General features: G+C 39.9%; 2 protein-coding genes and 1 long non-coding RNA gene across 3 annotated transcripts in view; 2 read left to right on the forward strand and 1 right to left on the reverse strand.

Moving 5' to 3' along the window:
* The window catches only part of LOC138850109 (uncharacterized), a 46192-nt gene that overhangs the window by 5979 nt on the left and 25160 nt on the right, over window positions 1–15053 (forward strand). The window contains exon 2 of the long non-coding RNA XR_011389625.1: window positions 8280–8441. This is a non-coding gene — a long non-coding RNA (uncharacterized lncRNA). The remainder of the gene's footprint in view (window positions 1–8279; window positions 8442–15053) is intronic.
* On the forward strand, window positions 4737–7486 carry LOC127488833 (olfactory receptor 14C36-like). The gene has a single exon (XM_070075949.1). It carries the CDS (start codon window positions 6537–6539, stop codon window positions 7470–7472), a length of 936 nt encoding a protein of 311 aa, XP_069932050.1. The 5' UTR covers window positions 4737–6536; the 3' UTR covers window positions 7473–7486.
* On the reverse strand, window positions 9833–10768 carry LOC100340051 (olfactory receptor 14I1). The gene has a single exon (XM_002724227.4). It carries the CDS (start codon window positions 10766–10768, stop codon window positions 9833–9835), a length of 936 nt encoding a protein of 311 aa, XP_002724273.3.

A 15053-nucleotide genomic window follows, 5' to 3' on the forward strand; every position in this document is an offset into this window, starting at 1 on the left:
TGTTCAGTTGGTGAATGGATAAATAAATTGTGGTACATCTGGACAGTGAAAGGTTATTCAGTGCTAAAGAAATGAGCTGTTGGCGCCGGTGCTGTGGCATAGTGCTTGTTAGTTCCTGAAATGCTCTTAAAGTCCAGGACTAGGCCAGCTCAAAGTCAGGAACCAAGAACTCAATACAGGCCTTGTAGATGGTTGGCAGGAACTCCACTACTTGAGCCATCTTCTGCTGCCTCCAGTCTTCTCTAGTGGAAACTGAGTCTGCAGCCAGAGCTGGCAATTGAACCCAGACACTCTAATGCAGGTTGTGGTATCTTCACTGCTAGTGTAAATGTAAACTCCCAGTATTTTCAAAAGGCTATGATAACTTCCTTACAGCATTATTGTCAGAATCAGATACTCAGACTCTGAGAAAGCAGGGTTATGAGCTTGAAAGACTCAGGTATAATCTTGTATGTCATTGTTATATATGTTCTTTAAAAATTGTGTTAACTTATTCTATTTATTTGAAAGGGAGAGTAACAGAGAACAAGAGAGAAATAGAGGGAGAGCCAGAGAGAGAGGTCTGCCATCTGCTGGTTCACTCCCCAAATGACTGCATTGGCAGGGGATGGGCCAGGATGAAGCCAGCAGCTTCTTCTAGGTCTCCCATGAGGGTCAGGGTCCCTAGCACTTGGGTTACCCTCCACTGTTTCCTTGCGCATTAGCAGGGAACTGGATAGGAAGTGGAGTAGCCAAGACTAGAAACTGCCATGGTGTCATTTTAACCCACTACGCCACGGCACCGGTCACTATATATGTTCTTGAGTACTTTACTCTTATTTCTGCAAACCCCACCTTTCTTCACTGTGTCGTATGTGGCAGAGATTTTTTGATTAAGATCAAATGACTGAGAAACGGCATGTGTCCATTACCCTCACAGACTGGGCCAGAACTACTCTCATGGCCCTGCTTGACCAGGGCATGGGTGAGCACTCAAACTCTTTCATTTGAAGGCAGCCTTCCCATGTGAGAAGGGACTCTCAGGCAGCTGTTAAAGGGCAGAGATGGGGCACTGTGTCACTATATGGAGGCCAGTTCCCTCAGAAAAGCCACTGTGAGAATTTGAGTGAGCAGGAGATAAATCCTTGTGGTTTCTAAGTCATGGAGAAGTTGGGATCGCCTTTTCTGCAGGTTAATCGTAGCCTATGCTAAATGAACAGTTCCCCCTAAAGTCTTTTCTGGTGGTTCATATCCCCACTGGACTTGGAATGAGAAAAATGAAGTTCTCTTCTTTGCTCCACCTCTTATTCAACTGAATCTACCTTCTCATGGGTTCAAATAAGATCTCATATGTGAAGCAGCTTTGCAAACCAACAGGTCCTGTAGTGATGGAAGGGAGTGAATAGTTTGAATGGTAGAATCACTTGATATGTACAACAATCATGATATTCATATTTTGGGAAATGTTGCTATTTACAAAAACAGTTTTCCTTATAAATAAATCAAATGTATGAAAGTGCATTACCATATCATTCGGGGATTGATTTTTTCATATATTATTTTATTTATTTGAAGGGCAGAGAGAGGATAGAAAGACATACAGACACACAGTCTGGGATCTTCCATCCACACCCCAGTTGCCCACAACAGCTGGGTCTGGGCCAGGTCAAAGCCAGGAGCCCAGAACTCCATCTGAATTTCCTATGTGGGTAGCAAGAACCCAACTGTTTGAGTCATCATCTCCTGCCTTTCAGGGCTGCAGGAACCTAGAATCGGGAATGGAGCTGGGACTTAACCCAGACACTCCATATGGGATGCAGCCTGGCCCATCTGTAGCTGTTAAGAAGAAAGCAAAGGATGGGAGATCCATGTCTGTGGGTCTCTGTCTCTATTTCTCAGGCTTTCAAATTAAAATAAATAAATAAATAAATAAATAAATAAAAATATAGGTGTTGGAGCCGGCACTGTGGCGCAGTTGGTTAAAGCCCCAGCCCGCAGCACCAGCATCCCATATGGATGCTAGTTCAAGTCCTGGCTGCTCCACTTTCAATCCAGCTCTCTTTTATGTGCTGGGAAAGCAGTAGAAGATGGCCCAAGTCCTTGGGCCCCTGCACCCACATGGGAGACATGGAAGGAGCTCCTGGCCCCTGGCTTCACATCAGCTCAGTTCTGGCCACTGCAGTCATTTGGGGAGTGAACCAGTAGATGGAAGGCTTCTTTCCCTCTCTCTGGCTCTACCTCTGTCTGTAACTCTGTCTTTAAATAAATAAAAATAAATCTTAAAAAAAGGTGTTAAACTGCAACAATTATTAATACACAGACTTTAAAAAATGTGTGGTAGTTACTCAATTTATGTTTTTTTAACATATGTGATTCTTATAATGTCCCTAATGAACATCTTAAAAATGGAGGCTTAGAGAGTAAAATAGAAAACAATTTTCCAAATCCTCAAAACTGCAGAGGGACAGCTGGGGTTTGAATGTAGAAATGGCTACTAGACATCATACTGTTAATCTCAGTGTTGTAGTGGCCCATGATATATGGCAGTTGTTCATACCCTGCCTTTCTGATGAATATATTTATGTATCTTAAAGTTTTCAGAGGAATGATTTCCATCCATTCCTCTGACTTTCTCTCAGAGCTGAGCACAGCAGTGTGTATGTGTGTGTGTTATCAATAGAGAATGGGGTTGCTTAAAATAGAGGACAATGTCTCTGAGGTCTGCACAGATGCCCCCAATATTTCAAATGACAAATATGTATTTACGTTCTCTAGTTTTTCTAGTTCATTAGCTTAATAACCATTTACACATATTCACTGGTAACACCACCTCTAGCTGTTCAGTCCTTGTGTCCATTATCAAATTTTAATTGGCTCCATTTCACCTGTGCTCTGGAGATAGTTTCCTGTCTGAAATCTCCGTTGGGCAGCCTGCTGTTACTGCATGGGAAGGACTGTTTTCCCAAGGGCTTTGCTGGAGGTGCACAGGAAATCACAGCTGCCCCACTTATAAAAGGTGAGTGTCCTTGATTCTTCTGAAAGCATTCTCAAATGCTGTAAGCATGGACAATCTGGGGAGCTGGCTTTGAGTCCTTGACTAGAAGTTAACAAGAGAAACCTTAATTCGCATCTCTAAGACAATCACAGACAATACCTAAGGGTGAGAACACTGTGATTCCTGTTGACAATGTCCTCCTTTGATAGTTCCCTCTCATTCACACTTTGATTTCCTGGAGATTTTTTTTTGTTTCACTTTGCAATATTGTTTTCTCTTTAGAAATAGAAATGGAATTCCAGTTAAAAGTACAGTTGGAGAGGGTCAGTGCAGAAACCCAACTTATGGTTTCATGTGAAACAATTAGTAATTTCCTTAAAGGAACAGAAATCTTGCTACTTATTTTATAGTAGTTGCTGTCATTTCAGATGTCCACAATGATATTAGAGAATGTGACAGATTCATGTCCGACATATGGAACCTACCTATAGCTTATCATTTTATCTTTATGCCATCTTCACTGATTCAAAATTTTTGAACCTTTGTTTACCATTTGCTTACAAGACGTTCAGAGACTATGTGTACAGGAGTTCCAGAAAAGACTGAAGATATCAATAGTAAAACAACAACATGCAAGTGGTTGATATATGTGTATTTATATATATATATGTATAAATGCATGTATGTGTGTGTACACATATATAAAGTTTTTTAAAGATATTACTTTGGACACGATTTTATGGGATTGCATTCGTTTTTGCCAGTAGTTATATATGGACTTTATTCCTAGCTGAATCTTCAAGGCTTGCTTTCATATCTTTTTGATATTTTTTTTGTTATGGTCAAAATACATGTTTGAAAATCATTGAATGCATACAGTGCCCATTCCAAAAAAGAGATATGTGATGAAGGCTAAATGATCACTTAGCTAAAAATGAGAATACAAATTTTATATTTTTAAAAACTTGTTCCTTTGAATTCTGTCACTATATTTGACCATCACCAGAAAACTAATGCTAAAAGCCTTTAAGTTGGTTTTGTTGCAAAATCAAAATAAAGGGATTCATAGTGCCTTTGTTCACTTATTTCAACTTAAGAGATCCTGATAGTTTCATCCCTAATGGGGTATTGTTTTTTTATTTATATTTAATTTTATTTAATGAACATAAATTTCCAAAGTACAGCTTATGGATTACAATAGCTTCCACCCCCCCATAACTTCCCTCCCACCCACAACACTCCCCTCTCCCACTCCCTCTCCCCTTCCAATCACATCAAGATTAATTTTCAATTATCTGTATATACAGAAGATCAATTTAGCAAATATTAAGTAAATATTTTAACAGTTTGCACCCACACAGAAACACAAAGTGTAAAATACTATTTGAGTACTAGTTATAGCATTAATTAAACACCTAAGAGTAACTGTGTATTAATTACAGAGTTCAACCAATAGTTTTAAGTAGAACATAAAAAATACTAAAATGGTAAAGTATTAAGTTCTTTTTTTTCTTTTTCTTTTTTTTGTTTGTTATATAGTTTTTTTAATTTAATAAATGTGAATTTACAAAGTGCAACTTTTGTATTGTTGTGGCTCCCCCCACAACCTCCCTCCCTCCCGTGGCCCTCCCCTCTCCCACTCCCACTCCCTCTCCTATCCCGCCCTTCATCGAGTTTCACTTAATGGGGTATTAAGAGCAGATGTGTACTCTAATTCTTAAAATCAGCTCAAGTACACAAGAACCCAAATGTTCTAATTACATTTAAAATAAACTATGGACCTTATTATAAACATAAATAGATCATATTGGCTAGGCAGAACACACATTAGAATTTACAGCTTTCTGTCCTATGTTTAGATGTTTAATCTATTTCACGTTGAGTGTGTGTGCATGTAAGGGTTCAATCTCATTCTTCTATGTGTGCATACTGAGTTTTCCCAACATCATTAATTGATGATATGTCCTTCCACCAGTGTGTGCTCTCAGCACCTTTGTGGAAGATCAGTTAGCCACATAGATGTGGATTTATTTCTGGACACACTATTTATTCTGTTGGTCCAGATGCTTGTTTTTTAAGACAGTATCATATTTTTATGACTGTGGCTTCATCACTCAAAAAATTTTATTAGGGAAATATAGTGCTTCCAGTTTAATTCTTCTTGCTGAAAATTTCTGTCAAGATTTTTTGGGTTCCATATTAACTCTAGGTTTTATTTCTGTTTGTATAAAAAATGTTGGGTTAATATTTTTAGGGGCTGCATTGTGTGTAGCTTTTTAAACTGGTCATTGTAACAAATTATTACTTACTTCTATGAACAAGGGATGCCTTTCCCTATATTTGTGTGTTTTTATTCACTTATTGGTATTTACACTTATCAGTGCAGAACTACTTCAGCTGGTTAAGTTTATTTTTTAGTGATTTATTATGTTTGATGCTTTTGGAAAAGTGGTTGTTTTCCTGACTTCCTTTTTGAACATTTTGTTGTTCATATACAGAAATGCAATATATATGTGTATATATATATAAATTTTGTATCTCACAGTTTTTCTGAGTTCATTTTTCTCAAAGCAGTTTTTTTGTGTCTGTTAAGTCTTCAGAGTTTTCCACATTTGCTCATATAACTTTATTTTTTCCTTTCCACTTTGACACCTTTCATTTGTTTCTCATGTCTAATTGCTCTGGAATGGACTTCTAGTATTACTTTGAATAAAAGTGGTGAGAATATGTATCCTTGCCAAATTTTAGAGAGAAGTTTTCATTTTTTCATTATTGAGTATGATGTTAGTTGTGAGCTTTTCTAAAATGATCTTTATTGTGGGGGACAAAGATTCTTCTATACATAATTTGTTAACAAAATTTTATTATGAAAAGTTAAATTTTATGAAATGTGTTTCAGCATTTATTCAGGTTATTGTGTGACTTTTATCCTTCAATCTGATAATGTTGTGAATCACACCGATTGGCTTGCTTATGTTGAAACTTCCTTTCAAGCCAGGGGCTTTTGTATGAATGTCTCTCAAGGATATTCATCTGTGTTTTGTTTTGTTGTGCTGCCTTTGTCTGGCTTTGACACTGCATGATGCTGGTGTCATTAAAGTGAGTTTCAAAGTATTCCCTCTTTTATGTTCTTTGGAAGAGTCTTTAAAAGACTGGTATTAATTCTTCCTCACTTACGCACATGTTTTCCTCAGAGGAACATGCCAGTAGTAACCAGTTCACCCTTTATTAAAACAGTGAAAATTATGGGTTGGTTGTTAGTGTGGAAACTGAGTAGCAGGGCTGGGCCTCACTCCTATATAATCGGATTGGAGTACCCCATCCTTTTTAGCACCTTTAAATGATAACTACTTCAGAGTGGTAAGAATGTAGGCAGATTTAAAAGGTGAAAAAATGGACTTGTTAGTTGTATTACATAGGTTAGGTACATTAAATAGAAGTAAACATTATCAAGGAAAGTGTTTAGGTCACTTTGTTGATTAGCTGATAATTATTATTTAGCTATGGTTCCCATCTTTTGTGACCTTTTTTTTTTTTCCAGATCAACCAGGCTTTCCAGAAAATGGCCAATTCCACTGTGGTGACTGTGTTTCTCCTTGAGGGCTTTGCTGACACACGAGAGATTCAGATCCTGCTCACCATGTTATTCCTACTAACATACTTGGGCACCCTGCTGGGGAACCTGCTCATTGTCACCGTCACCACTGTGGACTGGAGCCTTCACACCCCCATGTACTTCTTCCTCAGGAACCTCTCCATCTTGGACATGTGTTACATTTCTGTCACTGTCCCCAATGCCTGTGTCAACTCCCTCACTGACAACAGGGCCATTTCAGTGGCTGGGTGTGCAACTCAGATATTCTTGGTCATCTACTGTGCATATGTGGAGGTGCTGTTTCTCACCACCATGGCCTGGGACCGCTATGTGGCCATCTGCCAGCCTCTTCACTACTCCACTACCGTGAATGACCGATTCCGTGTACAGATGACCCTGGCTTCCCTACTCAGTGGCCTCATCTATGCAGGCGTGCACACTGGCTACACGTTCCAGCTGCCCTTCTGTGAGTCCCACGTGGTCCGTCAGTTCTTCTGTGACATCCCCTCTCTGCTCAGCCTCTCCTGCTCTGACACCTTCAGCAGTGAGCTCTTACTCCTGCTCTCTGTCGTGCTAGTTGTTGGTGGCTGCTTCATCTTCATCACCATGTCATATGTTCGTATATTCTCCACCGTGCTCAAGTTTCCAGCCCGAGAGCAAGGAAAGGCCTTTTCCACCTGTGTCCCACACATCCTTGTGGTGTTTGTCTTCCTGAGCTCTGGCGCCTGTGTATATCTGAGGCCCTCTGTGACCTCTGAAATGGTTCAGGGCACAATTCTTTCTGTATTCTACACTGTTGTTCCTCCATTCTTGAATCCTGTCATCTACAGTCTTAGAAACCAACAGATAAAGGGAGCTATAAGGAAAAGAATACTACAGAAGTTTTATTTTAGAAAATTATAGGGATCTACTTTAGATTTATACTGGGAAGTCACTGAGATTCAAACTTATATGTATCTATATCTGTCTCTCTCTCTCTCTATCTCTCTCTCTCTATATATATATATCTGTATCTATATCTATACCTATATCTATATCTTTATCCTTATCTATACCTGTATCTATATTCATATTTACGTCTATGGAAGATGGGAGTTTGGTGGATCAGTTAAGCTGCCATTTGGGATGCCCACATCCCACGTTGGAGTGTCTAGGTTCAAGTCCTAGCTCTGCTTCAATTCCAGTTTCTGATAATTGTCTGTCCGTTTCTGTGTCTCTGCCTTTCAAATAAATAAACACTCCTGGTCTGGTTTCTGTGTGCTATATTGCCCACACCCAGTTATTCTACTGAAACCAGAGTGATCATTCTTGTAATTATGAGTGTATTGCTTAACCTTTCCATTGCTCTTCCAGGAATTATAGCATTTTGTAGCATTTGCACATGTTAATGGATGGATATGAAACAATATATTGATTCCAAATAATTTTGGAATAGGTACACCTATGATTCATCAAATATTTAGTAATTTTTATAATTTCTCAAAAGAAAACTTAATAAAGGAGTGACTTCTCAGGCATAAAATCTGGTTTATTCAATATAGTGTAACTATAAAAATAACATGATACTCAGTCAAAGTAATTTAAGTGTTTAAATCCAAAAGAATTGAAACCTAAAATATAATTTAAAGAAAAAGTAATACTCTAATCTGTTGTGAAAAATCATACATGATTTTCAAAATTTTTCAGCCCAAAATAAACTTTATCTTTCAGTTCCCTGTTTTCATGAACATTTTGAAGCCCTCTCGTGAATCCCAAGTCCATGGTTACCATCTTACTCAAATGTGAAAAGTTGAAGCTTTTCCTCTCATATCAGGAACAAGTTGAGGATGCCCCTTTTGCCACTGCTATTCAACATGGCAGCAACAGACCCAGGTAGAGCAATTAGATAAGAGAAATAAATAAGAGACATTAAATAATCTCTGTTGGGAAACAATATAATTTTTTGTAAAGATTTATTTTTTATTTATTTGAAAGAGTTGCACAGAGAGAGAAGAGGCAGAGAGAGACAGAGGGAGACAGAGAGAGAGAGAGGTCTTCCATCCGATGGTTCACTCCCCAGTTGGCCGCAGTGCCCGGAGATGCACTGATCCGAAGCCAGGAGCCAGGAGCCTCCCCTCGGTCTCCTACATGGCTACAGGGGCCCAAGGACTTGTGCCATCTTCTACTTCTTTCCCAGGCCATAGCAGAGAGCTGGATAGGAAGCAGAGCAGCTGGGACTCAAACCAGAACCCATATGGGATGCAGGTGCTTCAGGCCAGGGCATTAAACTACTGTGCTACAGTGCTGGCCCCACAATATAATTTTATATATAGAAATTCCTGAAGATTCTGCCAAAAATGTTAATTTTATAAATGAATTCAGTCATATTGCAGGACACAAAATCAGCATACAAATATCACTAGTTTTTCTACACATTAGCACTATATTATCCAAAAAAGAAATCAAATATTATCTTACAATAGCTTCAAAATTATAATATTGGAAATAAGTTTAATCAAGGTGATGAATCTATAAGCTAAAAACTGTAAGAACTCAAGCAATTCAACAGTAAGTATTTAATTCATTCAAATGGACCAATGATCTGAATATACACTTCCCAAAAAAAGACATGTCAATAATTAATAGATGCATGGAAACAAAATCTGTCAACATCATTAGTCATCAAGGAAATGCATATCAGAACCACAGTCATTCCAATTAGACAGATGAATGTGTTCTGGGACTGTATGTGCAACATGGTAACAGCAGTTATCAGTGTACCAAATACTTGAGAGCTGATAATAGAGATCTTCAAGTTCTGTCCCCCCATAACAAGTACATGAGTTAATGGATATTTTAAGTATCCTGATGTAATAATCTGTAGTGGGTCGATGTGTCAAAGCATCAAATTGTATAGTGTAAATATATACAGCTCATATTTGTTAGCTACACTGAAGTTTTGAGTATAAGTAAATAAATTTAAAACAAATACATTGTAGTTTTACATTTTTGCCTATTTGAAAATAAAGTGAAATATTAAAAGATAATATTTAGAAAATATTGATCAATGAGTTATGGAAAGCATAATTATAAATTATTAGAAATGAAATTGTGCACATAACCTTGGATTCTTTTACATTGGAAATTCAGAATAAAATGGATGATTTTCTGTTAATTTAGCAATCTTCCAAATTGGAATCAGCAGCTTTTTCATCATTTGTCATCATGTATTTAGGATCGTTACATCTTTTATCATAAACCTTCTACAGCAAAGACCAGAAGTCCTACAATGGCAGAGGGTGTATCTTCCAAAATTGCCGCCACAGTGCTGTTTTTATCTCCTTATTTCTGAGACTGTATATGATGGGATTCAGAACAGGAGGCAGAACTGTGTATGCCAGAACAATTCCCAGGTCTTGAAAGGATGAAGATTTGGCAACTTGCCCTAAGGCAGCAAAGAGCCCGGTGCTGAGGAAGAGCACGGTGACAGCCAGCTGTGGGGAGCAAGTGGAGAAGGCTTTTGCTCGACCCTCTCCTGAAGGGATTCTGAGCACCGTGGAGAAGATGTGGAAGTAAGAGGTGATCATGAGACCAAAGCAGCCCATCACCAAGAACGAGCTGAGAGCTAGTGCAACAAACTCTGCAAAGAAAACCTCACAGGACACCAGGGCCAGCACGTGGGGGATGTCACAGAAGAACTGGTGGATGCTGTTGGATCTGGAAATAGGCTCCTGAAACATGTTTCCAGTGTGCACTGCTGCGTAGGAAAAGCAGCTGAGCCAGGCAGTCACTGCCATCTGGCAGCATTTCCCTGCCGTCATCACAGCTCCATACTGGAGGGGGCGGCAAATGGCAAGGTAGCGGTCATAGGACATGACAGTGAGAAAGGCCAGCTCAGCAGAGGCAAAGGCAAAGAAAAAATAGACTTGAGCCATGCAGCCAAGATAAGAGATGGAGCTGCTGTGCATCAGGGAGCTGTGGACAGACTTGGGCACGGTGACTGAGATGTAGCACAAATCCAGAAAGGAGAGGTTCTTCAGGAAGAAGTGCATGGGCGTGTGCAGATAGTGATCCAGCGTGATGACTGTCACAATGAGTAGGTTCCCCACCAGTGCTGCCAGATAAAGCAGCAGAAACAGCCCCGCGTGCAGAATCTGTAGGGCCCAGACTTCAGAAAAGCCCATGAGCAGGAATTCTGCCACATCCGTGAGATTGTTCATCTGGCAGGGGGACCCGTGTTCTGATTGTTGAGAAGAAAGCATGACCATTTTAAATGAGACAAAGAAAAACCAAGTCAACAAATCAAATCTGTTGGTCATCTTCCATACTCCTAAAGCAAGTGGGATGTTGGCAGATTGTTTTATAAGCTTTGTAAGGTTTAGAGAGCTAAAGACTAAGAATCGAGTAACTAATCTTTAAAAGCTGTCATTTAGTGTCAGTGATCTGCTATGCAGTGCTTTTCAAACACAAGCTAAGAAATTCCTCCATCCAATCAACTAGGATGTTTGTATAAAAAAAAGTAGGTTCTCGGGTTCCATTGCCAATAAACCAAATAAGAATTTGTGGGAGATACTCAATAATCTGCCTTTTGTACAAGTTTCTGAGTGATGTTTTAGTGCAAAAGGTGTAGTTGTAGCTGTAACTACACATCCTGGGCAGTCGGTGAGCTCTAGGTGTTTGTTGAATAACCTCGGCAGCATGTCGCTTTACAATGAGATTTATGATTCAAGGAAAGGAAAGAATACCAAATGTGACCTTAAGCCATATTGTTAATAGTTCTGTTTTGGAGAGAGTCAAATGGATTTTGTGTCCATGCACTAGACACAACAATAGTAATAGTTATGATGCCATAACTCTTGTGTAGAACCTTCTCCATGCCAGATGCTACTATCTGTACTGTGCATACATTAAACTCAAGTAATATTCATAATGGCACAAGGAATTGAGATTATTATTCTCATTCAGCAGGAGAAACAGAGGCATAGCAGAAACAATGAACTTGGGGCAAAGGTCAGTTGCAGCAGTCAAGGAACTACTTGGGGCACCTCCATCCCATATTAGAGTGTCTGGGTTTGAGTCTCAGCTCATCTGCCAATTCCACCTTCCTGCAGTGTGCATCCTGGGGGGGTAACATGTGATGGCTCAAGTACATGGGTCCCCTGATTGAGACCTGGGCTCCTGGCTTCAACTTGCTTCATTTTGGGCCGTGTCAGGTATTTGGGGAGTGAACCAGCAGATAGCAGATCAATAACCAATTAAAACGTGTGTCCAACCTTAGTAGGTAGGGAAATCAAAATCAAAACTTTAAAGCATGCTGTTTTGTACTCACTGTTTTATATAATAAAAAAGTTTATGGAAAACCTAATTTAAAAAGTATGATTTTACCTTAGTGTAAAGACACCTGTGTTCCACATCAGAGAACCTGGGTTTAATTCCTGGTTCCCACTCCTGGCTCCACCTTCCTGGAAATGCAGGCCTTGGAAGGTGGCAGTGTTAGCTCAGGCTATTGGGTTCCTGATACCCCTTGGGAAACCCAGATTGAGTTCCCAGCTCTAGCATTGCACCTGGACCAGTTCAGGCCCTGGTGGTCATTTGTTTAGTGAGTCAGCAGAGAGAAGCACTTGCTCTCTCTCTCTCTCTCTCTCTCTCTCTCATTTTAATGATTCAAAAAAAAAGAAATAATTTTTTTTGGTGGCAACCGCGGCAGGACACAAACCTGCAATCTTCTGATATGAAAGAAAGAAATAACTTTTTTAAGATTTTAATTTTTGAGAAGTAGAGTTACAGACAGTGAGAGGGAGAGACAGAGAAAGGTCTTCCTTTTGTTGGTTCACTCCCTAAATGGCCACAATGGTTGGAGCTGCACCAATCCGAAGCCAGGAGCCAGGTACTTATTCCTGGTCTTCCACATGGGTGCAGGGGCCCAAGGACTTCCACTGCCTTTCCAGGCCATAGCAGAGAGATGGATGGGAAGAAGAGCAGCCAGGACTAGAACCAGCACCCACATGGGATGCCGGCACCATAGGCAGAGGATTAAACTACTGTGCCACAGCACCAGCCCCAGAAAGAATTAATTTTTTAAGGGAGAATTTGTTTTGATGTAAGAAAATTTTTCATTATACACGTTTTGTGGCTCCTTTAATAAATATATACTCAAGTGTAAAGGTTACCAAATTGAGGGCTGTGTGCTGTCCTCATGAGGAGAAGGGATCCAAAGCCCTGTTTTATATAAGAACAGGTCCCTGTACAGCAGCCATGCTGAGTGTGGCAGCGCCACATACACCAGTACAGAAAATTCCATACAGCATGTTCTCCGTCATGTGAGTTTCAACATTCAGAACACGAGATATTAGTTATGGATGCACACAGATAAGAGATGGTATAGGGAATGCATGGTCCCAATTAGTGAATGCGGGACAGAGGAAGGAAACCATGAGAAACAGGTAGAAAACTGAACATTAACTATTCTGTAATATCTCAACATTTACAATATTAAATCAAGCACAAAAAGATGAATAAATGGTTAATTAATTAACAATAATTTTTGCTCATCCCACATTTGTGGCATTTCACATTTTAATATTATGCATATTAGTATCAAGAAGCAGTTGGAATACTGTTGTGTGTCATAAACCAGATGTCATTTCAACTCACTTATAAAATTTAGTGAAAATAAATAAGACTTTTTTTGGCTTCATGAATCTATGTAACACCTCACCTATTAAAATGATAAATTCAGAAAACATGATTAAGCATGACAGAGGTTGTTGATGCAAGATTTGCTTCATCATTCTTACTATTTTCTTTATGTTTTTCTACCCAGTGTATTGTTTGACAATGTGTAATAGTAAAAACAGCATTTTTGTCCTGCCATTTACTTATTAATAGAATTTAGTGAAACAAGTAGTACTGTGCACGTTGTTACTAATTTGGTTTTGGTTTGTCCTCAGAGTCCTAACCAAACAATCCAGACTTGTAGCTCTAGGCCCCCCTCCCTCACCAACATCAGGGTAGGTGGTCACACAGCTCCCAGACTCAGTCAGCAACAGGGCCCCACCCCCTGGTTAGCTTGGAGCAGTTCTCATGCTTAGTCACCTAGAGAATGGAAATCATGCCACTGTTTCAACTCCATCACCTCCTGCTTCCAGAAGGGAAAACTACCCCATAATTTTATGTAGTTTCTATATAGTTACTGTTATTTATTGAAATTATCATGCAATCAATAACTTCTTGGAAGTGTGTGCTGTTTAGAATTGAGAATATGCAGGATTGGTTTTTAGAGAAACAAGTAGAAATATTTTATATATAGTACACATTCATACAACACATCTATGGAAAATAATGGGAAAAATCATTGATAATATTCATTAACAAATACTTGATAGTCAACCATATATTAAAAAGGCATAGTACCTTTCAGCACACATACATACATACATCACTGTCAGATTTAATGTAAACTTTGTATTACTTCTAACTGCAAAGTGCATGGAATTACACATTTACCAACATTCCTGCATCCCAGTCTCTTTGAGGAACAAATAAGTGACTGTGGAATTCTTTTCACGTCAGGAGCAAAAATGAGTGGTAGCATATATAATCACGTCCACTTAGTTGGGATAAACGTACCTCAGTCACTCTGCTGCAAACAGTGTCAGGGTGGAGGAAGCCGGGAATGCACACATGAAGACATGCATGGTGTGGGCTGGGGGATGGGGAGGGCACCCGGCTCAGCTCTACACCTGCTTCAACATGCAGGTAACACAGATGCACTGACAGGGAGCCCCCTGTTCTAACCTGCTCCCAAGTCCTTCCTCTCTGAAAGGGACCCCAGCACAGACTCAGGCTGAAAAGCAGCCTCAACAGCAGCCCTGGACTCTTCGACTCACCTGGGGTCATTTCCCTCCCCTGGCTCCACTGTCTACAATTTGACTACCTAAGAATATCCAGACTCCACGTTCACCTGCCCTATGGGCTCTTTCACTCCAAGAGCTGTAAATCAAGACCACGCAGCTGGTGGAGCACACCAGCATCTGACGAATGCTGGGACTGATGGAGACCTGCATTCTAGCTGTGTTAGCTTACAGGGAGCTGATTTAAATGGGGATGTTACAAATAAATTTCACTTTCAGTGGCCCCCAAAAGTAAAAGGCACTGACCGGATGACCTCTGCTGCCATGCCAGCACTGAGGGCATTTATGTCAACTGCACTTGAGCCTCCTTGCACACTCGTGTCACTGTTGTTCTGATCCTCAAGAATCACCCATCACTGCCGGTTTCAAGGGCTGTGGGCATGGGCCTGCCCCACAAGCTGTGTGCTGAACAGTCCCAAGCTGGCCATAGAGGCCCCAACACTGATTACAATGATAAAAATCAAAGTGAACTGAATGTACCACACTATTCTGTTGCTTGCTTCATTGAACAAGTGTGGAACATGACTAAGAGAACAATCAAATTGCTCTAATCAAACATCAGGCATGATGTTTTCATTGCTAGAAGTTTGAA

The sequence above is a fragment of the Oryctolagus cuniculus genome, chromosome 6, assembly GCF_964237555.1.
Source record: "Oryctolagus cuniculus chromosome 6, mOryCun1.1, whole genome shotgun sequence".
Lineage (NCBI taxonomy): Eukaryota > Metazoa > Chordata > Mammalia > Lagomorpha > Leporidae > Oryctolagus > Oryctolagus cuniculus.

Coding starts and splice junctions, on each gene's coding strand:
- LOC100340051 (XM_002724227.4), bottom strand. CDS start 10,768: ATGAACAATCTCACGGATGTGGCAGAATTCCTGCTCATGGGCTTTTCT.
- LOC127488833 (XM_070075949.1), top strand. CDS start 6,537: ATGGCCAATTCCACTGTGGTGACTGTGTTTCTCCTTGAGGGCTTTGCT.